Below are 22,579 nucleotides of genomic sequence, written 5' to 3'. Positions count from 1 at the left end.
TGTAGGGTACCCATCTCTCCCCTCTGCCTTCAATGCACGATCAGCGAGAGAAGACGCTGGTGACTGCGACACCTGCAGTCTTTGAATGATGCTAAGCTCCAGATTGATGCCTTTCCCGAACTGACCACTGCAACAGAATAATCCATCCCCTGTCAGCAGAGACTGGGACATAGCTCAGAATTAATTGGCTGAAGCTCAACCTCGATAAGCTCAAGATAATACTTATAGGTCAGAGGAAACAATTGCAAGGAACGTCAAACATGACACCAGCATGCACAACCGGTGGAGTTTATCTGCCCCTTGCTTTAAAACCCAACTGTCTCTGCCTGTCGCAAGACGTGCCTGGTCGAGGGCAGTTTTCATAAATGTTCATTTTGAATGCCACGCGCCTCCATCTCTGGCCAAGTTCAAACTCCTTGTTTAATCTGCTTTGTACGAAGAGGTTTTGATGGCACGAATGCTAGGAAAATACCTGTTCTTTGTGAAAATATTTGCCTGTGCATCCTAGCGAAGAGGACGGTGCATAAACACCATTCCCGTTGGCGATACTGATGGCTGCCTACACTTCAGATACACTATGGTCCCTGCTTTCCCCTCGTTTGAAAAGAGCTGTGAACTGAGTGCCCACCACTCCAACTCATGTGCATGGAGAAGCCATGTTCACCGTGTAGAAGGGGATTACTTTTAGTGGTATGCTTGTTATTCGCAGGGACGAAACATGCACATTAATGCTGTTTGTTCAGTATATCCAAATTTCAGCAGACATCCAAGGCATCTTTCCCAAGTGCTCTAAGTTGAAATGAGCCTGTTTTTTGTGGTTCAATTACTCATTTCTCCCTTCCTCCCAAAGAAATCTGTTGCAGTGTTGTTGATAGGACTTTATTGTATTGCAATGTACTTAAGAGCACTCTCTTACAGTTTTGCTACACTAGCACACTTCTTTCAGATGCAGAGAAGCCCATTATCAGAGATCATCCTTTAGGGATTCTACATCCAGCAAAAATAGCTCTCCGTTTGTGGATTACTGTGTGTTTTGATGTTCAGGCTTTGCAAGACAGAATTTTCTTTAGTAATCCACAATTGTGAGATGAAGCCTTTGCTGTTCCACAGGCCCAAATCGGTGTCAAAGGTCTTTCACATGGCAGGGCAAGTACAAAAAATCTAAAAAAAAATAAAGCAGCAGCAATATGCTTATACCCCTCCTGGGTTCACTTGCTATTTAGAAATAGTGAATACTTGTAAATTTTGAGCTGTTTTTATGAATTATTCACAACAGAAAAAGGATTCTGAGTTGCGTTTGTACAATGAGAAAACACAGATGATAGATGGCTTCACATGTCCAATGAAAAATCAACTATCACAGCTTGAATTTTGAATACCGATACCAAACTACTAATGAATAATTTGCAGATCAGGAATTTTTAAGTGAATAATTTTAAACAAATAAATTTGAGAAAATCAGACAAGTGGTTCATCTGCTTCTTTTGGAGCAGCTAATGCGCCCATTCACTCCCTTCTGCAGCTCAGTTGCAGTGATTTGGTTCTCAAAGGACCAAAAAGAAAATGTAAATTGAAGTAAAAAGTGTGCTGTGAAAATGATAGCATGTTACTCTGCCAATTCAGAGTGGCAGGGTGTGTGAGCAATAGGGTAGGAGAAGAGCATCTGTTAAACCCGCTAAAAATATAGTACCAGGTTCTCATAATCTGCATTGGGAAATGACTTTGAAGAAAAGAATGGGGCATGGGGAAAAGCTTTATTCACTGAGAACACTACAGGCAAGGCAATTTCCTAGTGTCAACTATTAACTAAAACAACTCAAGGATGGAGTAACTTTCTGGCTAGCTCAGGAGCCTGCAAAAACATTTAAATGGGGATTAAGATAATAAAAAAGTCTGGGTCAGTAACTCTGGGGTGGATTTGCTGGGGATAAAGGGAGTCCCAGGGGCCCATGGTCCCCTTTCACCCATAGCACTCCTTTACGCCATATGTATATGGCATAATGCCCAGCCCATAATATGGGTTGTGCCCAGCCCACCTATGGCTGCATCTACAATCTGTCATTGTACTCATAAACCCCACAATTAAAAAGCAAACATGTGCATAAATTTTGGGGTTACACACTGACTTTGCATTCTCGTGTAGTTTCTGTTCCATGGGGCCTTTTCGCCTGGGGGACAGGATTTAGCTTAGTTCCCGTTTTACGCTCTTATCATGCTATCAATCAAGTACGTATTTTAACAAGTGGTAACTCATTTCCAACTGTTAATGATGCATCAGGTCTCCAAACTACTTCAGCAAATTCATTGTGCAAACTGCTGTTCCCATCAGGAAGACCCCTACTGATAGTTGTGACAGCATCAAGCCCTCACCCGGCCCTTCTAGTCTTCAGAAGTTCATTAAAACAATAACTCCACTAACAAATTCCTGGAAGCCTATACAATACTTTATGTGAGTCCTACTAGTCCCATTTTACAGGTGGAGAAACTGGGAAAGAAAAGCTGTGTCACTCGACCTGAGCCACAGTAACCAGAGTTTTCAGGGTTGGGCTATAACTTAGGAACTGGTGGTTTCCAATTTTGTGGTTAAATAGTTAAACCGGGCCTTCCTCTTCTATTGAAGCTAATTTGTGAAAAATGAGTGCCTTCCCTTTAAGAGGTTTCCAGGCCTGTATGCAAAGATGAATTTATGACCTACAATTTATGTAAAGAACTTCCTTTTCATAAATCAATTTATTAAAGCTCTGGAGAAGCTTCCAAAGGCTCTGATCCAGCAGTGCACTTAGACATGTCCATAACTTCAAACAAGTAAATTGTCCCATTGAAGTGCTTTCCTGGACTGGGGCCAAAGAAAGTGCAGCTCTCCCCTGAGTCAAGGTTCAGATGTAAAATGGGGAAAAATAATTTATCAAAAGTTTAATAAGTTACCCAGTCATGGCAGAGCTCTGCCAGCCTTCCACATTAATACCTCAAGCTCATAAGAAATGGCCTCAGGGAGATAATTGCCTCCTTATTGATAGTCTGTGATGAAATGTTAACCCTCATCATGGAGGATGAGGAGCTGCTGGCTTTTCCTGAATTTGGCAGATCCCATGACCAGGCGATCTGAAACTTCAGAGGGGACATGCCTGGTTCTAGCAACACTGCTGGGGCATGAGCTCCCTTTTGTTCAACTATTACTCCCCTTTAAGGATTACCTTCATAGGGGAACCAAGCATTGCGGTATTTCAAGGATTTGGAGTATTTTGTGGGGTTTTTCTAATAGTGAAATCGCTTTGACAAGAGGACTATTCACACCTTCTTCTGGACTCCTTCGGTGGTAAATACTTGGGAGACGGTACTGAACATACTGTTACGTGCCCTTGGCAGTCTCGCCGGGAAACTACGCCAAGGACAGCTTCTCTAATCTGCTGAAAGACTTGTGTGTCGAGGTCATGTGCGGAGCAGTCGGAGGTAACCGGACCTTGTGCTAGCTGGGAGTGTGGAATGAGACATTAAATGCTAAAAGAAAAAACGAGCTCCGAGGGACGAGAAGGGAATGTGACTCAAATTAGCAGGGTGACACCTCTGAGTAACGACGTGAAGAGATCTCCTCCGCTCTGGCACGCTGATCCATGGGGATGCAGGGTTACATACCAAGTCTCCAGACCTCCTTCAAGGTTCATCTAGGGTTCTTACTCAGAACGAGTGGCAGCTGTCATTTTGCAAACACAAAGCTGCCAGACTTAACAGCCCGTTCCTATGCATTATAAAATCCAACGCAAGAAGCATCGTAGTTCCAAAGTGATACTTACATCTACAATTAGGAAGTCAAGCCAGCACCAGGCATTGGTGAAATACTTCTTGAATCCATAAGCCACCCATTTCAGGAGCATTTCCAAGACAAAGATGTAAGTGAATATTTTGTCAGCGTATTCCAGCATGGTTTTTATGTTTTTTCGATCCTCAAGGTAAATATCTTCAAAAGCCTGGAAGTACAAAAGACTGATTACAAACTTCTGCTAAGCTGTGTTGGAAAGCACTGGCTCTGTCCTACAAGTCTATAGTACTATTTGTATTGTCTGTGATTTCTGATATATTTTAATTCCACCATCCGAATGAGCCCACGGGCAGAAATAGGACTGACCCTAAGCAAACAAAGGTCTGTTCAGCTTTCCCTTATCGTGGACACATGGCTCAGCTGTCTCTGTCTCTCCAGCCTCTACTGGATGTCTACTGAGCAAACATCCTTGGAGTGGAAGAGGAGCTCAAGCACCCTAGATTTGGGAACACGCCTCTGGGAGCAGGGAGCCACCCCAAGCTGCCCAAGGGCTCCTGCTGTCAGTGCCGCTGCTATCCTGGCACCTCAGGTGCCCCAGGCCATAGGATGCCTGTCTTTAGGAGGCAAAATCTGACCCTTACATTCAGTCAAATACTTCTTATTGCTAATGACGACAAATTGGGTTATTAACCTGCTTAAGCCTGTGTTATAGAGTACTGCAGTTCCCTGGCTTCTGTTCAGCCATCACATTTAAGGTAGCTACAACTATCTGCCTCAAGAAATGCTCATTATTATTCCCTTAACAGAACAATTATGTTTAAAGGTCAAGATATCTATCTACCCATCTCATCTGTCTCTCTAATTAATCTTATACAGGGCATCATCAAAGGACTTTCAGTATCTGTATCAAGTATAAGCAACTTAATAACCCCGTTAAAATATTTAAGATATAAAACAATATGCCTACTAAAACAAAACAAATAAAGTTGTCCCGCAATTTAGCTTTCACTTTAGAATGTATGTCAAATAAAATGCAGGATCCTAGTGGCAGGGTTGCCTATATACAGCCCGTTTTGGGGTTTCGAGCAGCAGTTACGGTCTGCTTCCCCAGCTGCTCAAGCCACCGTCATTACGAGCTGCTCCCATGTCCCCGCCACCTGGATGACCCCAGCTTTGATATATATTGCTCTTGTCCCATCCTGTGACCTGGAGCACTTGGCAGCAAGAAAGCACACCGCTGCTTGAGAGGATCTGTGCTCATCTTCTTAATTATCTGCATTTACATATTTCAAGATCGGTAGCTACTTTCTGAGGAACTTCAAATAGTTAGCAAACACCCCGTGCCCGGAGATACAAGAAGCGTGTTACTTGTCACTCAAGCAGTCACACTGCTCTTTTGCCTGCCAGGGAACAGTAATTAAACTGACAAGAAAGCTTTGGCAGCCTGTGCCAAAGCTTGTCCATTTGTCCCCACACTTTGGGGTGACGTTTTCACTGCAACTCTGTCTCCTATCTTGCCTTCAAAAATGATATTTCAAGGGTGTGAAAGAGCTGTTGGAGAAAGCCACAGAAAACAATACACAGAGAGATTGGAGTTTATCACTTCTTGTAGGGGCTCACTCACTTTGTCAGATGACTTGCTGTACTTTGCAATTACTGCAAAAATAACAACAAACTATTTAAAGCGATTTCCTCCTCTCCCTCCTTTGCTCTCCCTATTTTCTACCAACTTGTCAAAAAGTCTATTGTTTGTTTTGTCTATTAAAAATGCACTGTGAGTCAGGAAGCAGCTTAATAAGGGATGAAAAATACACTACTCGCATGCCTCAGGTGCGCCGTGCTTCTGCAGGAGACGTGGATATTACCCAAATGACAAAACTCTGGTGCTTTGCATTTTTTTCGTGGTGACAACGGGTGAAATCTTTGCAATATAAAACATCATTAAGGGTTATTTCTTCTGCTTTGTTCCGTGTGTTAAAAAAGAGTTAAGCAGGATACCTGCAGTGTTACCTGCAATTGCTATTAAAACACAGGCTCCCAGTTTGGGTGCTTATGGCTTCAATGGGTCCTTATGGCTTAAAGATAGGTTTTTGGATCTTTTGCAGCAAGCTATAGATATATTATGATGGTTTAACTACCACACACAAGTATTTACTGGCTTTTAAACTCCCTTAAGAACTTAGCACGTCCCAGGGATGTAGCCAGATGAACTCAGTTTTTGGAAGAGCTCACCCCAGAATAACAGAAGGAAAAAGTTGTGTATTCCCTCCAACATCTCCAGTCCAAATACTGAAGCACAGGGTTGATATGTGAGAAAATGCAGCATAATTTGCCCTTATACAGAATTGCACTGGCTAAATTGAAAATCGCAAAAAAGTAAATGAGTGCACGCAATGAAAATTAAATGAGATTTATATTGCAATGTTCAGTGTCTAAGGCACTTTTAATTACATATGTAAGGATGTGTATTCATCCAAAGTGTATTATAGCAAGTGACATGCCTCCTTTAAAATGTGTTAAGAAATTAACATGCTGATCCTCAAACTGGTACAAAAACTGACAGACTCCATTGATTTCAGCAAAGCAATGGCAATTTTCAGCAGCCTACTATTTACCCAAGTTTTTCACCCTCTTGCTTTTCATAATGAAATAAAATCCACTGGGTGAAATTTCAGCCCATCCCTGGTGGACCCGGAGAACGGTCCATTCCTTTCCTTCTCCATCAACATTTATATATTTTCATCTTCTTGTCTCCCTGCAGAGGCTTTCTTTAAACTACATAAACCCAGTACTTCTGTTTTCCTCTTTTTTTAGGCCACTGATAATTTGCGCTGCTCTCCTCTGGAGTTTCTTCAATTAGCCCGTGTCTTTCCCAAAGTGCAACGCCCAGAGCTGAAGCCAGTGCTCCAGCTGAGACCTCCTTGATGCCAACTGGAGTGGAAGAACATGCTTATTTATACAGCCCAGTGGGGTGTTCGGCCTTTGTGCGGGGCTGCGATGTAGTTTACTCGTTTGTCCTGTTTGTTGCCTGTTCTCTCTCCAGCTCTTTTGACTAAACATGCTACCTTACCAGCCATCCCGCATCATGCCATTCTGCCCATGATTGTGCCTGATGAGGTGAAGCAGGCACCTTTCTGAGATTATGTTCCTTTTACTATTTAAGGCAGATTCATCTGTTTGGCTGAAGTTAATCCTCACCTCCAGAAATACACGGATAACCTGTCCAAACATGACACTGCCTGCAAATTTGCTATGCGTATTTCTTACTCCATTAGGGAGGAGAAGATCAGTGACCACCAGACCAAAGCCTGGAGAACACTTGATGTACCCCTTTGCTCTACGCCCAGATGAAAACCTGAGAGAAGTCCCACCAACTTCAGCGACATCCCTGACATGTAATTGAGCAAGATAAATATATGCTGCCATTGCTACAAAGAGCCCCGAGCTGATAATACGGAGAGGATAATCCCAGTACGCAGTGGGATCTCAGGAGGAGAGCATCCCTTGTTGGAGTCCTGGACAATGACCAACCAGCCTCCTTGCAGACACACCCTTTTGGATGGAAGCAGGAGCTGTCTGTGCAGGGAACATACAGTGGTTTAAGCTAAGGTGTGTTCAAAACATGACAGGCACCCACCAGCTCCACGTGTAGCACCGATTCACTGCCCCCTGTGTCTTCTATCATAGATCACAGAATCACAGAACATGTTGGGTTGGAAGGGACCTTAAAGATCACCTAGTTCCAACCCCCCTGCCACGGGCAGGGACACCTCCCACTAGACCAGGCTGCTCAAAGCCCCATCCAGCCTGGCCTTGAACACCTCCAGGGATGGGGCATCCACAGCTTCTCTGGGCAACCTGGGCCAGTGTCTCACCACCCTCACAGTAAAGAATTTCTTCCTAATATCCAATCTAAGTCTCCCCTCCTTCAGTTTGAAACCATTACCTCGTGTCCTATCATTACACTCCCTGATAAAGAGTCCCTCCCCATTCTTCCTGTAGGCCCCCTTTAGGTACTGGAAGGGGCTATAAGGTCTCCCTGGAGATTTTGCTTTGCTGGTTACAAAATGTGCTAAAAAAAAAAAAAGAAAAGAAAAAAAAAGAAAAGTGCCATCCAAAAAAGCCATCCCTGGAGCAAAATACAAGCCTCCAGATGGGAACAACCACGGAGCAGTTATGGGATGCTGAAGTAGTAACTCTGGGATACTTCCTCACACACACTTCCTTAAGGATTAGCTTTTCAAAAGATGTGCACATCATAATTTTATGTTATAGCAGAAGACAGTTCCCCCCCACATACGGTAAAGGCAGGATAAATCAGAAAAGCAGAAGACCTGTTTTAGCCCCAAATATGCTTTGCTTTCAGAAGTGAGCAGTAAGAGCTCATAAACTCCTAGAGGGAGCCAACAGGAGAACACCTTCCCTGAGACCCATGTCCACTTTCAACCAGCTAGGCAATCCTGTAACATTTACCAGGGCTCCGCTGCTCAGCAGGATCATGAATATGATGAAAGTTTCAAACCAGTTGTGTTCGACAATTCTGTAGCAGGTTTTCCGCAGCCTCCACCAAATTTTTCCTGGGAATTTTGTGGTGTCCACTGAACAGCATGGGAAGAATCGCACACAAACTGAAAAGGAGCAAAACAAAACCAAAGTAATTGTTAAAAAAGGCCATTTAAAGCTGCAATAAGGAGCTGCAAAACAAGATTTCTTCTAGCAAGAAGCTGCTGCATGGAGTCACCCCTCCCTTGTTTTTCTCACCAACCTCTTCTGCCCTGCCTTCCATTTCTCCCTCTCACTCTTCTATTAAAAAACATTCAAAATCACTTCAAATGTGCCCCAGTGATTCCTCCCAATGATTTTTATGATACAGAATACATTGGCAATGAGTCACCAGTGCCCTAGGTCGATCATGTTGTGTTAGCTGAGCTCAGGCAGCACCCCTGATCAGGACTAATGACTCCTGCAACAGTTTCCACAGCCTTCTGAATGGAGGAGGAATATTTTCTTGGTATTATGGTACCACTAGAATTATTGATTAAAAGTGGCAGTCTGATGAAAGGGAGATGAGGGGAGGAGGTGTTGCAGTGCAGATGGGAACAATGTGCTGCAGAGGTTCAGACTGGAAAAGCAGGAGCAGAATTTGATCTCTTGGACTCTCATGAGCTTAAGGAAATCATTAGGATAATGCTTTTGGGAAAGATATTTAGGTGGTTAAATCCCCTTTGATGTCAGCAGAAATTTAGATATCCAGTCTTCGTCCACTGTGGGTTCCCCACTGGTGCTTCAAAGCACTTTCTGACCTTAGTGACAAATGTTTTGTGACAGTTAAATGTTGTGGTGGTCCTGGGGACCACACATGGATTTCTGATAGGCAAAACCATGGCCATTTTTAGTCTTCTTAGCAACATCCATTAGTAATGGACAGATCCATCTCTCCCATTTCAAAACCCACCCTGTGCGTTGCCTTGTGTTGAGTAAGAACTTAAAACTGTCTTTTTCCAGGCTGGAATTTCACTCAAATTTCACAACATCTGCTGATGAGAACGACCCTCAGAAACTACTTCATTTTCAATAAGCAATGGTTTTACCCTACATTTAATACATGTGTTGTATAGAAAGAGGGGTAGCTATGGAGCTTTATCAGTCCCATCATGAGAAAAAAATCATGGGCCAGCTGCTCCCATAGCTGAAAGGTGGTCAAGGTTGCTAACTCGTCTTGAAGCACGCAACAACCTCTCAGAAGTGACAAGGGAGGACATCTCACCATGGTGATGTAATGCAATGTTATTGCAAGTAGAAATAATATTCAGGCAGGGAAGCTGGGGAAGGAAAGAGGGTGAGTGCCAGGGTGACACAGACAGCAGGTGCTGTTAATTCAAGGTGGCGTAACAGAGGTGCTTGGGCTGCATGTGATATGTGAGGAGATCAAGGGCAACTCCCGGGATGCTGGGATTCCCAAGCAGCTGGAAGCGGGGCGCTGCTAGCAGCAGGCTCTGCCAGGAGGACGAGAGCAGCTCAGCCTGCTGTGGTCCTCCTGGCATTTTCTGTAATTTTTCATTAGCCCAGATCCCTGCTATGGAGCAGCAGAACTGTAGGATGTTTCATGAATCGCTCCCAGATCTCCCCTTTCCGTCACATTTCTGAAATGTTTGGTAGGCGTAGGCTCTTGGATGTGTGAGGTTTTTGGTATGGGACTAACAGGACAGCAAACCATTTATGCAAGGAGCTACCTGTCCTCTAAATGCCTCCGTCACACAGATCCACACCAGTTCCCAGTTTACCACTGCATTCTGGAATTCAGAGAATTCCGGGCTCAGTCGAAATACACTAATTTAATCAAAATATTTGAGAAGAACATAACGCTAGGAGAAGATAGAAGTGTAATAATCAGCTCTCTGCTTCTTTGTAGGTCGGGGACCACTCCAACAAAGGAAAGTTTTATCCCTCTAAGCACGTCAACGCTGAACACCAAAGAATCATGTCAGCGGATAAAACAATATCATGTTAGTCACTACTTTTTGCTAAAACCTGTACAGTGCTCAGAGACGGTAATGCATGTTATTTGGGTGTGTTTTAGGAAGTAGGTACGTGGAACAGACTTCAGGCTCCCTGAGCTCAGGTACTCGTATGGCAGCTCTGCCCAGAGACGCCCCTGCAGTACAATCCCACCAGCACGACGTGACAGAGGGGGCCGTTAGTTGCATCTCCCAGCAGGGCTGCCAGAGAACTCCTACGCTCCACCTCACCCCACAACCCCTATGGTCCTCACCAGCTCTCAGGTGTCTGGTCCACGCGCTGTGCTGTTGTGCAGGTAACACAGGCCACCTCACTGTCAACTCAGATTTGGATCGGGAAGACCAAAGGCTTGGATTTAGATCCCTCTTTCGTCACGTGAACAGCCTATGAGCAGGCTGTTCCCTATGAGAGTGTGGATTTCTTATGTGAAGCTGAAATACCCCTTTGTACCGGAGGTAACCGCTGCTTCTAGCAGAATAAAATTACAAACTTTCCCTAAGCCTACCTTGTTCCTATAAACGATTTCATTTGGAAAAAAAACAGCATTTTTCAGACTTAAAACCTTTGTCCAGAAACTTTCCCCTCTGTTCTCCTAAATTACTTCCTACTTGGCTTTTTAGTCTCTTAGATGATGCTTAGGCTCTGCCAGTAACGGGTATGACATGCTCTGTCATGCTCTCACAGAGCAGAAATGCTCTGTAAGTACTGTTGGAAAAGGTTAGGATCTTCCAGGAAGTGGTCTTCCCCACCGTAAGATAGTTGGATGAGTCATTCCCTGGAGGAGTCTGCCTCTGTCTTTCCACTACACAGGGAACCTGATTTCCTGAGCCCAGGCACAGCTAAAATTAGGGGATCACCATCAAATTAAATACTAATGAGCAGGGCACCGTGAATTCCAAAGTCACTTCATTTGTAATGGAAAATGCTTAATAAATGGTAAAACCAAGCTATTGCTGATTCGGTCAGCTTCCATCTGATAATCTACAGGTACAGAGAGGTATTTTTAAAGACAGAAAGCCAGCTAGGACTACTAATCTTTTTTTTTTTTTTTAATGCTCTTTGATGGCTTTCATGCTATTCCGAGCTGAAAAAAACGGTCCTAGTTACTGACAGTAATACCTTGAAAAATCCAAAATAGCTTCTCAGATGAGTCAGCCCAAAATCACAGCGCTATTAAATCCCATGCTTTTGATTGGGCCCAATTCAGAAATGTTTAGACCAGATTCTGATACAATTACTAATGTCAAGTAGCACTTCCGTGAATAATCATGCCGGCTGCAATTCGGATGAAATGCTATTTTTAACTATTCATATATCAAACAGAAAAAATGAAAACTGAAAGAAAAGAAGAAAACCGAGGGGGAAAAAAAGAAAACTGACCACAAACAGGTCTTTTAATGAATCAGTAAAGTTCTATTTCCATTTCAAATTCTCTGATTTCCCTCACTGACTGTTATTTCATGCCTGTGCTTTTCTGAACTCTCTCATAATGCTGGTGGCTTACTGTTCTGGTGACCTTGACCCACGCTTAATGCTGAATTGGAAGCTTCACATACATACCCTACAAAGAAGTTTACCTGACGTTGGTCAGCATTTTAACAGGGTTTTGGTGTCGTGGTTTTTTTTTCATTTCTGTGAAATCAAAATATCAAACCCATTCCAATGTGTCTAAGGCAGGACCTGGTGAGGGTCTGAGCAGTCATAACTCCAGCTGGCTTCTACACCAAGGCAGGTGGTCAGCAGACCCCAGCTTCAGGTTTTGAAAGCTATTTTATGCACACGAAGATGACTATTCATTAGCACCTTTTAGCACAGTAAGTGTCAGGGCAGGAATAAATGCTTTGGCACTTCTTATAACAGCATTACTCACACTGCCTTGTCTCATAGATTTGTGCTGTCCCCCTGAAATCAATGCTAGTAGGGAACGGGTCGTGCAGAAGAAGCTGACCACCTTGTGATTTAGTCGGGACTTAGTTTTGCCACCCTAATTCATGTTGGGCTACATCTTTTTTGAGAGCAAACTGACTCGTTTACACCATGGCCTTTTGAGTAGTAGGTTACTGCTCAACAGAAACACAGAACAGCAGAAGAAGTCCTCCCAAAGGGTTGAGTTATTTGCTGGTAAATCAGTGAAGCTGCCTTAGTGGTCAACTTGTCCAAGAACAAGGTCTGTTTTCAATTCACATTACATATAATTTGTCATGAAACAGAGACCTATTTACCAAGAAATCTCTTCAAATGTATCAGTAAACAATGATATTATTTAGGTTTTGTTCGTTTTTCATAACAAGGGAATTGTTTCCTTCCATCACCGGGGGTGTCCTATAGCGCAATCACAAACTGCAGATTAAAATGTGTCCTGAACGGCAGTTTCCACTGCAGGTGTGACAAAGAAAGCTCTTCCTTAAGCATCTGCCACAATGATAAACAAGTTACCAAAAAAAAAACCCAAACAAAACCCCCCAAAAACCCAGAAAGAGCAGGAGGAATTTAATTTACAATGCATTTTGTGTGAATATTCCTTTGGTTCCACGTTCACATTTTCTAGCCTGGTGCATTACAGTCACGGAGCTGTTAGACCTGATTGCATTACTTTGGTGCACTGGGAAAAAAAAATCTCTTTATAAGTGTGGGAGCTATACTGCAAAAACTTCCTCCTGCGCGCACGACAGCCAAGCCTATTTATTTCAGGCTTATGAGTAAAGACTTTACAAATCCACTGCTTGTTCACACCAACATGTACATTTTAATTTACATGAAATGATTAGATATGTTTTGGCTGGATTGGGCTGCTGATTCTCTTCAGTAAACCAGGAAGACTAATTAATTTCTTTTATACTGTGGTCCAATACGTCTGGTACCTTATGTTCAAACCGCGGTAATTCTATAGTTACTTTTGCACAGGAGTTCCCAATTATTGGGACACTCATTTTTAGAACAAAATGATATTTTGCTTAGCTTTGAACGCTGGTTACAGCATCGCTTGGTTCGATACAGAGAAAATACAGCTTCCTCAGCATGAACTCAAGCAGGCAGGTATTCATAATGTGTTTTTATGTGTACATATATATATATATATATGTCAATTTGGATTTCTAATGACCAGTCTGGCTAGCTGTGTTTGCTTGAGCAAGAAAGCCAGCCTGGCTGTAGTCCCTTCGTAAGACACCAGTATGTCCCCATGCGTGGAGGGAACGTGTTCTTTGCAGACCCTCCTTATTTAACCCCTTTTTCTTCTTCTGGCCCCACTAACCCACTGGCACGCATGGCTGGGGCTTATACTGTGCAGCTCTAGGGCTAACACAGAAGAGATTTGCCATCGCTGCCGCCAGTTTTCGGGTACCTGAGACACACATGGACATTTGAGTCTCTTCTTGTGTACTACAAGTGGTTGCTGCCAAGAGAGTGTCTGACAAAGCCACAGCCTGCCAGGTGTTTTTACTCTTCCAAGGGCTTTACAAGGGTACACTTCTTGTTTATCTGCTGCTGTTCTCCTCCAAACATATCTTCTCGGAGGTCACTACAAATAACGATGTGACGCCTTGAAGCAAAGGCGCTGGGCAGCCTGGTCCACCACCGATGTCAGCCCTGCTTTAAGCGAGGGGGTGGATGCCTTGAAATCTAGAGGTCCTGTCCAACCTGAATTAATTTAATTCTGTACACGCGATAGGACTGTAAGAGTTTTATGATGTCTGAAAACTGGATACAACAAAATACTAACATGCCCTTTCTGATGGAAAAACCCCCGCTGTTATCTCAGATACTATGGCTAGAGGAAAAAAGAAACCTTAAAACTTGTTTTTGTTCTGTAATTTTTTTCCCTAGGAAGACAGTTAACTTGTTTTGTTGGGCTTTGTTTGGTTTTACTCAGCTTTTAAACATCACCTGCTGGAAGTCCCCCATAGCTCAGTTCAGATTTGTTCAGTTTAACGGTCCGTTTGAGCTCCTCTTTGCTTTTTTGTTTCTAAACAGCCGCTAACTGCGGTTGGGGAGGGCATGACGCAGATCCCACCATTAATCAGAGGAACTTCACTTTAGCGCATGGCATTTTCCAGCCGCGATAATTGCTCCTAACGTGATCACGTGAAAAACTGTTTGTGAGCGTCCTCGGTGTCACGAGTTGCGATCAACCACGCGTTGAGCAAGGTAGCTCATTCTTGCACGACCATTAGATGATACTCCTTTGAAACCTTTGCCAGCGGGCTTTGTCCGGGGAATTACGCTTGAGGACTTGGTGAAAACTTTCTCCTATTAGGGTCTGGGAGAGAGGAGCGTGCTGGGGCCAGGGGGCTCTCTTTGGATGACCTTCTGTGAGACACAGAAGAGCATGTCCAAACAGATAGCAATTTTTGTTGCAGAGAACACATACCAATGGAGGTAACAGGACTGGAGTGCTGCGAGGCATCTGGAGGAAAAAATACCCAAATAGCTGGCATTGCCTAGATGTTGCTTTCCCATCAACTGGCAACAAGAACAATCTCTCTTTTTCTATCAGGTTTTTCCCAGCAATACTTTCTAGCTGCCAGAGCTGTGACCCTACCTTGGCTTTACATTTCCTGACCCAAGAATATTCCCCGTTGACCCTAATCAAAGCTATTTTGAGATGATAACGAATTAACAAGTCTCCCCAAGAAAAAACGACCTATGGTTTATCTGGGTCACCCAACTCCGGGAAAACTGTGACCTCAGCAAACTTTCAGCAACTATTTCAAGAACATGCATTATCTTCGTTGCCTTTGTTATCTGAAAAAGGGGGCTGAATCCGGAACATATTTGTTCAGGACACAACCTATGCTGGATGTATTTAGAAATGTCATAGTTTGAATTTAGACAGCTGGTGAGCTAACAAGGTAAGAACTTAACCCTTCCCCCTGCTCTTCCTCTTCGTCTCACTTAATCTCCTTCTTTCACAAGTATTAGCTGGTCATTCTCCCAGATATACCCAATATTGTTGTATCTTTTTATACAAGCCAGTAAAGGCAACACTAGATAAACTTGCCCAGTGCTTGCCCTTCAATAATTCCACTTTAGTAGTGTATAACCTTGTCATACCTTAGCTAACTAGACCAAGCAAGCTTGTTTGCTTGCTTGTTTTTTAACCAGACTGAAATGATAACTGCATGAGGTTTAACTGCAATGGTAAATTTAGGTAAAAATACTGGAAGGCATTTAATAGAAGAAGATTATGGGAAAACACTTTATTTCTCTGCATAAATAAAAACACATGTTGATGTCACTGCAGTAAGAATCATTTAGACTTTCAGTTTATGGCACTTCGACTTGAAATTTTATGACCGAACATTCACGTGTCAAATTTATGCATTTTTGCCAAATCCATCCACGTTTAGCCTACACAGTAGCCTCTGAAAAATCTGCATGGATATGTGCTGCGCAGGAAAACAGAGCAGATATGCTGGGGAGGACGTCACCTGCAGCTGCATCCCCAGTGCCCCTGGACATCCTGCACTGGGCCAAGGGCTGGGAGTGGGTTCCTCTTCAATTCCCATTCAGAGCTCAAGGCTGAGCTGGCCATACACCGGGAGAAGAGGAAAACACCCTGAATTGAACAGGGACTGGTGAGGAACTGGGTGAGATGAGGAATAAAAGGCAAAAGGCAGGAGCAGGGATGCTCAGGGGGAATGAAGCAGGAGCCAGCAGGGTAGATGTAACCCAGGGCAAAGTTGGGGTTCAGCCTGCAGCACCTTCATTTCGACATTTCTCTGCTGCCAGGATGACGTGTGGGCTTCAAAACTGGCTTAATGCTTCCAGTGGTCCATCTAGAAGAGCATTGCTCGCTACCCTGCGTCCCATTGACAGCAGTGGAGAAGATCTGACAAACTGGGTTGGTGCTGACGTGGTCCTGCACGATGGAGTTTCAGGCAGTTCTGCTTATTTTAAGACAGAGCAAATTACAGTGCTACTGCCCTGGGGCTGAATCGGGGCTGTGCACTGAATGAAGCGATGGGTTGTGTGATGTCCGCCTTATTTCTTTTAAAAATGGGAAGGCGATCATGAATCACGGAATCACGGAATCTTCAGAGTTGGAAGGGACCTCTAGAGATCATCTAGTCCAACTCCCCTGCTAGAGCAGGATTGCCTAAAGCACATCATGGCCAAGTACAGTTTCAGAATTTGTAAACTGGCGTCTGACTAGCGCTGGTCTTACGGCACTGGCTTGTTTAAACAATTATAATGTAGTTTCCCACTTTGCAGTGCTGCTCACTAGACTCATTAAGAAATATATTGTGAAGGAATGAAAACACCAGATCTAATTTCTAAATGTTATTGTATGGGCCAGAATAGTTACAGCATAGTACCATGCTTTCTTCCGTCAACTGCATTAATTTTTGGCTACTGCTTTTAAGCAGAGCTGCCAAAAAAATGTTTAGATCCTAGGGACATTTGTAAGCCCTGCAGGGTTCCCTTACCTCATTCAATCATCTTTCTCACACATATAGAGATGCACATTTTTGCTGACTTTAGGGGCATTCATATACCCAGCAAATCATCTCTGTCTGATCCCATCTGAGCAGCTCTGTTTTTATTTACAATAATCCTTGAATTTTCAAGGGAGTATCCTAACATTCAGCTAACCCTATTTTTCCTAACCCAGATTTAAAGAAAAGTGAGGAATTATTTTTGGAATAGAACACACTCTAAGAAGAAATAACTTAGGATGCTATTTACCTTATGTATTGACTTAAAGCTAGATCTTCTGATGTAGCTGGGTTTTAAACCTGTGTTTTGGAGCGGGTTGGTGATAAAAAAATTAATAAAATGCTGGTTTATTCGGGTATTAAAAGCAGTTATGTAAATGTGAACTGTTGTTATCTAGAATAATTAAGTAAAATACCCTATACATAGCATATCCTTGATCAGATGAAAGGATGAAAGTTACAGGGCACGCTAATCTTAACACCCTTTAAAACAAATGGAAGAGAATCCTGGGACTCATGAACTCTGCAGGCAGTTTCTGTTAACTGCCTATGCACGTTTCAGCAACAAAACCATCCTGATCTGGTTAGTTTGCAACCAAATTTGATCACGCACACTTATTGGAAGGCAAAAATCTTCACTGGCCAAGTTAGAAAAATCAACGTATTAAAGAAAAACCCTCTATGGCACAAATCATGCTGAAAAAAGCCTAGCACGTTAGAAGCTGCACAGCCATTTAGAACACGCTTTTGGCTTATCTCACCCTGGAAATCCAAAGAGTAATGTTAACAAGTGATTCTGAGTATGTGTCTGGAGCATTACAGTACCTAAGAAATGAAGTGCACCCAGTGAAATACAGCAAGCAGCCAGAGCAACGTGGTGTGAAGGTGGAGAGATGTTCCCTGAGTGAAGAGCAGGATCCTTCCCTCAGCATTACAGTGAAAAGTGCAGGCCCTTACCTTCAGGGAAGCAGTCTTCAGGCTCCATCAGCTCCTCAGCAAACTCAGGGATCTGCTCCAGCAGTTCTGCAGGATTTGTCAAATCCACTGTGCTGCCTTCAGAAAGACTGATTTCATCAAGCTTGTTGTCAACAAGAGCAAAGATGAGGAAAACAAATTGATCAATCGCCTCGAAGGAAGCAGACGAGTTTTTGTTCCACTAACCAATATCCCAGCTAAAGCCACCACAACAGAGACATCGCCATGCACTTCACGCGGTGCCCAATCCTCCAATGACAGCTCTGCCTACCCTGCGGTGAACTAACAGTCGACCCATCAACAAGAACAACAACAAAAGTTAACAAGTAAAATGTACTTTTTAAAAGAAAAGAGAAGCAAACCGTAGAAAGATTGTGAACAGCCACTGAATATTAATGGTAGGTGGAAGCTTGGAATGACTGAACCACTCGTGATTTTAAGTCTTGTGTGTCCTGAAGGCTCATACCTTCAGATGGCGGGGACCAGAAGCGGCACCCAGCTCCTGTAATACTGATGGATGAATTTGAGGACCTGTGTTGGATTCCTGTCTCTGGAGCCTCATTCCTGAGGCTCCTCACCCACAACTGATGGGTGAAACCTTCACCCTGTCAGTCGGGATCATGCTCCACTCCCTGCTGCCACAGCTTCTCCTCCGAGATGAGCAGAAGTCCCTCTATCACCAGGGTCCGGTCACACGATGCCACAGGCACGCGTGTGTGAGAGGGCTCTTCCACCTGCCTCATCCTGGGGCTAACTTGTTCCCACCATGGGATGTGGCCCCTAGCCTGTTGGCCACACACTTCTCATCTCAAGGTGACATAGGAGGAGGGACACACAGCTATTGAAGGCCTTTCAGAGGCTCTATTGCTTGCCTGAAATATTTGACACCACCATCTTAGGTGTGTAGTTTAAATTCAGCGTTTCTCGAATCCCCCTCTGGAAAATGGGGACAAGAATAATCCCTCTCCCTGAAGCATTGGTTGTCTTATCTATTTAGAGCAGGAATCCTCAAGTAGATCTGGATAAAAAATTCTGGGGAATAGATTATTTTCAAAAATTGTTTTAAAGGCTATGCAAGAAATTGGGTTGAATACAGCAAAGGATCTTGGTAAAAGTCTAATGTTGTAGTTGGAAATCTGGCTGAATTTGATATTAAATGAGATATGATACATGATTAAATAAGTCACCCAAATATGAAATAGGAATTTCATTTCAGGTCAAAACTTTATTTTAACAGAATTAAAACATTTTCTTTAGAATAAAATGGGATTTTTACCCCCATGTTTTATTTTTCATAATAAAACATTTCCATTTTGTATTAATCCAAAATTACATTTTACTTGATTATTCGGCTCAGCCGCTAAAGTGAAAGATCCAATATTTGCCAGTCCTGCCCACAGTTTGTTTCTCACTGTATTAGAGAACCACCTGGCACAAGTGGGCAACACCAAAGCTGGTATCTTCTACGTGTCATATCAATGCAAAATAGCCATAAGCAGGAGTCAGGAGAGGTGGGATATTTGTTAACTGTCTTATTCTGTTCTCTGATTACTTACTGAAGTCTTTCTGTGCCTTATCTTCCAATAGTATTGTCTCCATTTAAAAAAATGAGGACAATAATACTTACCCATGCTTTTAAACAACCTGTGAGATAGTTAGATGAGAGATGGCACGTACACATAAAGTATTATTTTCATGAGGATGATGGTGACGGAGTTAGAGAACAGGTACAGCTTTATATATTTATTATTAATGTGCAAATGGGGCCTCTGTTTTCCAGTATACGCAGCCAATGCAAAATTTATAGCTGAATTCAGAGAAATGCTGAACATGGGGTAAAATGGTCAAGATTAAACATTCCAGCAATGCTTGCAAGCGGGGATGGAAGCTACTTGTTTGCAATTAGCTGCAGCATCCAGAAGGTCATAGTCTTGGCTGGGGTTTTTAATGCTCTACTCAAAAAGGACTGCAAACAATTGAGAAGAGACCTTTTAAAAAGAGAGTCAGAACAGAAAGCACAGGTCAAAGACATGGATAAAGCTTCTAAAAAATCCATATTCAGAATGCAGCTGTCGTACAGAGCCCATTTTCTACAGACTACCAACGGTATATGATGGTGGGAAAAATGTCATACCAAGTTTTAGCACAGTCAGAACTTTCTGATACTTTTCATTAGAGAATGCATTTAGTCAGTATCTGTTCTGTTATGAAGACGTCAAAACACACATCACTGAAATAGTCCTCAATCATATACAGCTGTAGGATGTAGAAAATAGGGCTTCCGATGAGAAAAGAAGCCTTGTTGGATATAATTCCTACCAATAGACAGAAATCAAAGAAAACTGTGAGAACAACGTCAGCTCGATAGCATTGTCAATGAGAGAGCTGTATTTAGCAGAGACAGGTTAGGAAATTCACAGAGCACAATACGGTGCAATTATAATAGACTACAAGGAAAACATCTTAAAGAATCAAGAATTCTTGAGAGTTATTTATCAGGAGGGGTTTTCAGAAAATATTAGAATCCATCAGCGTCAAAGGGAGACGGGGAACGTGCAAGACAAAACAGACAGGATTTCTTCCGAAAAGCTTTCAAAGAAGAGGCAGCAAACACGGATTCAGAAAACACCAGACAAAGGTTTGAGGGTCCAAACTGGGACTAGAGAAAGAAGGAACCGTATGTATGAGAGAGGAGGGAAAGATTAGGAAAACTTGTAGGAAAGAAGCAAAGGTTACTCTTTGCCAAAAAGGTTAAAGGGATTAAGAAGGTTTTCATGAACTCACTAATGGAAAGAAAAGAGCTGGAGACATAACAACAATTGATGAGGGAGATGTAACTAACCAAAATTCAGTTGCCTATGAAAACAAACTCTTTTTAAAAGAATCCAACAAGGGGATCAATAAAAAGAGGGGGGAGAGCCTGTTAGGATTAATACGAATGTAAGTGGGGAAATATCTAGAAAGCCTGAGACACACGTAAGTCAGCAGATCCAGGCAAGGTGCATTGTAGGGCGCAAAGAGATCCGATAATGCCAAGTTAACACACCATTAGCAATCAATAGTGGATGCTCATGGAAAACTGGAAACAGCCCAGGAGAGCAGCAGTAAGTAAACACAATACTGAGCTTAGAGAAGAGGAAAAGGGAATAATCATGGGAATCACAGATCACTAAACACTTGGCATAGCCTGTGATTAAAGTGAATTAAATAAAGACTCAGAGGAGAAAAGGAGAGTGCTTTATCAGAGTGAAATGTCAGAGAGATGTAAAGGCGGTGAGGTGGCTCTCCTGTCTGCTAAGGGTACTGTGCACAAATGGGGTGCAAAGAGGACAAAAGATGGCAAAAAGGACAATACAGAATCCCCTCTTTCTTTCTTGGAATAAGCGAGTGGAGGAGGTGTTCCAGGCAGAGACAACGGGACCTGTCACAAGCCCCTTTGGGAGACCTCCCACTAGTACAGGAATTCATGCTGCAGAGGTTCGTTTTTAATGTGTTTTTGGGTGGAGCGGCTGTTTTCAGTAGCCAGACAGGGCTTCCACGCCCACTGCTTGTGACTGTAATAGTGGCAAATTGATCTGAATGGGTTTTTCAAAAAGCCTTTAGTGGTGAGATGCTGAAATCTCATTGAAAGTTTGATGTTTGTTCAAGGCTTAACTCTCTTATCTCCCTTCCTTTCTCCCTCACCTATGAAGATCACAGCCTTAATCTGTCAAATTGACATACGATATATAAACCTTAAGAAAATACCTGGATGTCTATTATAGAAAAGTCTACTTTTGAAATAAATTGTAATTGGCTTGGATTCACCCATTGCTGTGTGGAGAAAAGCCATCCTAAGGACCCGAATGTAACATAAACTTTGTCTTCAGGGGAGGAGATCTGTAGGGATTAGAGTCAGCATTATCTTCACTGAAGATATAGACGAGGTACTGTCCGATATAATCCTTGCGTTATCTGATAATATTAAATTGGAGAGAGTATTGAAACCAAGGAAGCAGAAAGGAAAAGACAAGTGAAACGCGGGGAGAATACACCAAAGGGGACTTGACTCAAAATAGTACAAATGAGAGAGTTCCAGGAAAATTTCAATGGAAATCCTGGAAATCTGGAGTAATATTAAAAAATTATGGATGTAACAATGTAGAAAATCTATATTAAAGTATCTTGTCTAGATAATGAGAGGCTATTTCCTCTCTTTATAGCTCTGTGAAAGTTGTATCTGGAATATTGTGCTTACTTCTTGGCAAAACAACTCCAAAAAGGAACAATTGAGGGAGTTGCAAAGAAAGAGGTAAAAAAAGTCAAATAAAGGGCACAGAAGAGATACTCATTTACAAGAAATAATGAAATGGAAGAACAATGGCATGTGATTTCAGGAGGTAAGCCAAAGACAAAAGGAAGCGAACAACAGCCTATTAAATTAAGTGATATTAATTCATTAAAAGACAATGATGGATAAAATTGGTAAAAGAGAGTAATGAAATGATACTTTGAAAGGAAAAAAAGAAAAAAAAGAGGGATGGTTGCTAAGGTAATATACTCAGCCATGAGATTTTTTCTAAGCAAGTGAATTGTTCCCTTTGGTAAATGAAGAAATCTAAGTTGCCTGATACGTTTAAAAGTAGATTCCACAAAGCTGTACAAAATATTTTATGGGACAGCATTTTGGCAGAGAAATCAACCTGCTTGTTCTCTGAGGTCTTATCCACCTGTAACGTCAATGATTTTATTGCTCTGGTGTCTTTCAGCTGATTTATATAGGATGAATTTTTAATCATATAATGGTATCCTTTCCTGACATCAACAGTGTTTTATTCAGAACACATTCAATGCTTCCTGTTATTGACTGAATCACTCAAAGCCCTGCCTCTTGGGCATACCAAATCTGTTA

At 42.6% G+C, this 22,579-nt stretch overlaps 1 protein-coding gene across 1 annotated transcript in view; it reads right to left on the bottom strand.

Annotated features, from left to right (window-relative positions):
- The window catches only part of LOC141738599 (sodium channel protein type 5 subunit alpha-like), a 219,412-nt gene that overhangs the window by 32,286 nt on the left and 164,547 nt on the right, over positions 1–22,579 (bottom strand). The window contains exons 18-20 of the mRNA XM_074574027.1: positions 17,671–17,791; positions 8,231–8,385; positions 3,792–3,965 (exon numbers count right to left, since the gene is read on the bottom strand). Of these exons, the coding sequence (XP_074430128.1) occupies positions 3,792–3,965; positions 8,231–8,385; positions 17,671–17,791 (450 nt within the window). The remainder of the gene's footprint in view (positions 1–3,791; positions 3,966–8,230; positions 8,386–17,670; positions 17,792–22,579) is intronic.

This window comes from Larus michahellis, chromosome 2, assembly GCF_964199755.1.
Source record: "Larus michahellis chromosome 2, bLarMic1.1, whole genome shotgun sequence".
Taxonomy (NCBI): Eukaryota; Metazoa; Chordata; class Aves; order Charadriiformes; family Laridae; genus Larus; species Larus michahellis.
This window is presented reverse-complemented; position numbering and strand designations above follow the sequence as displayed.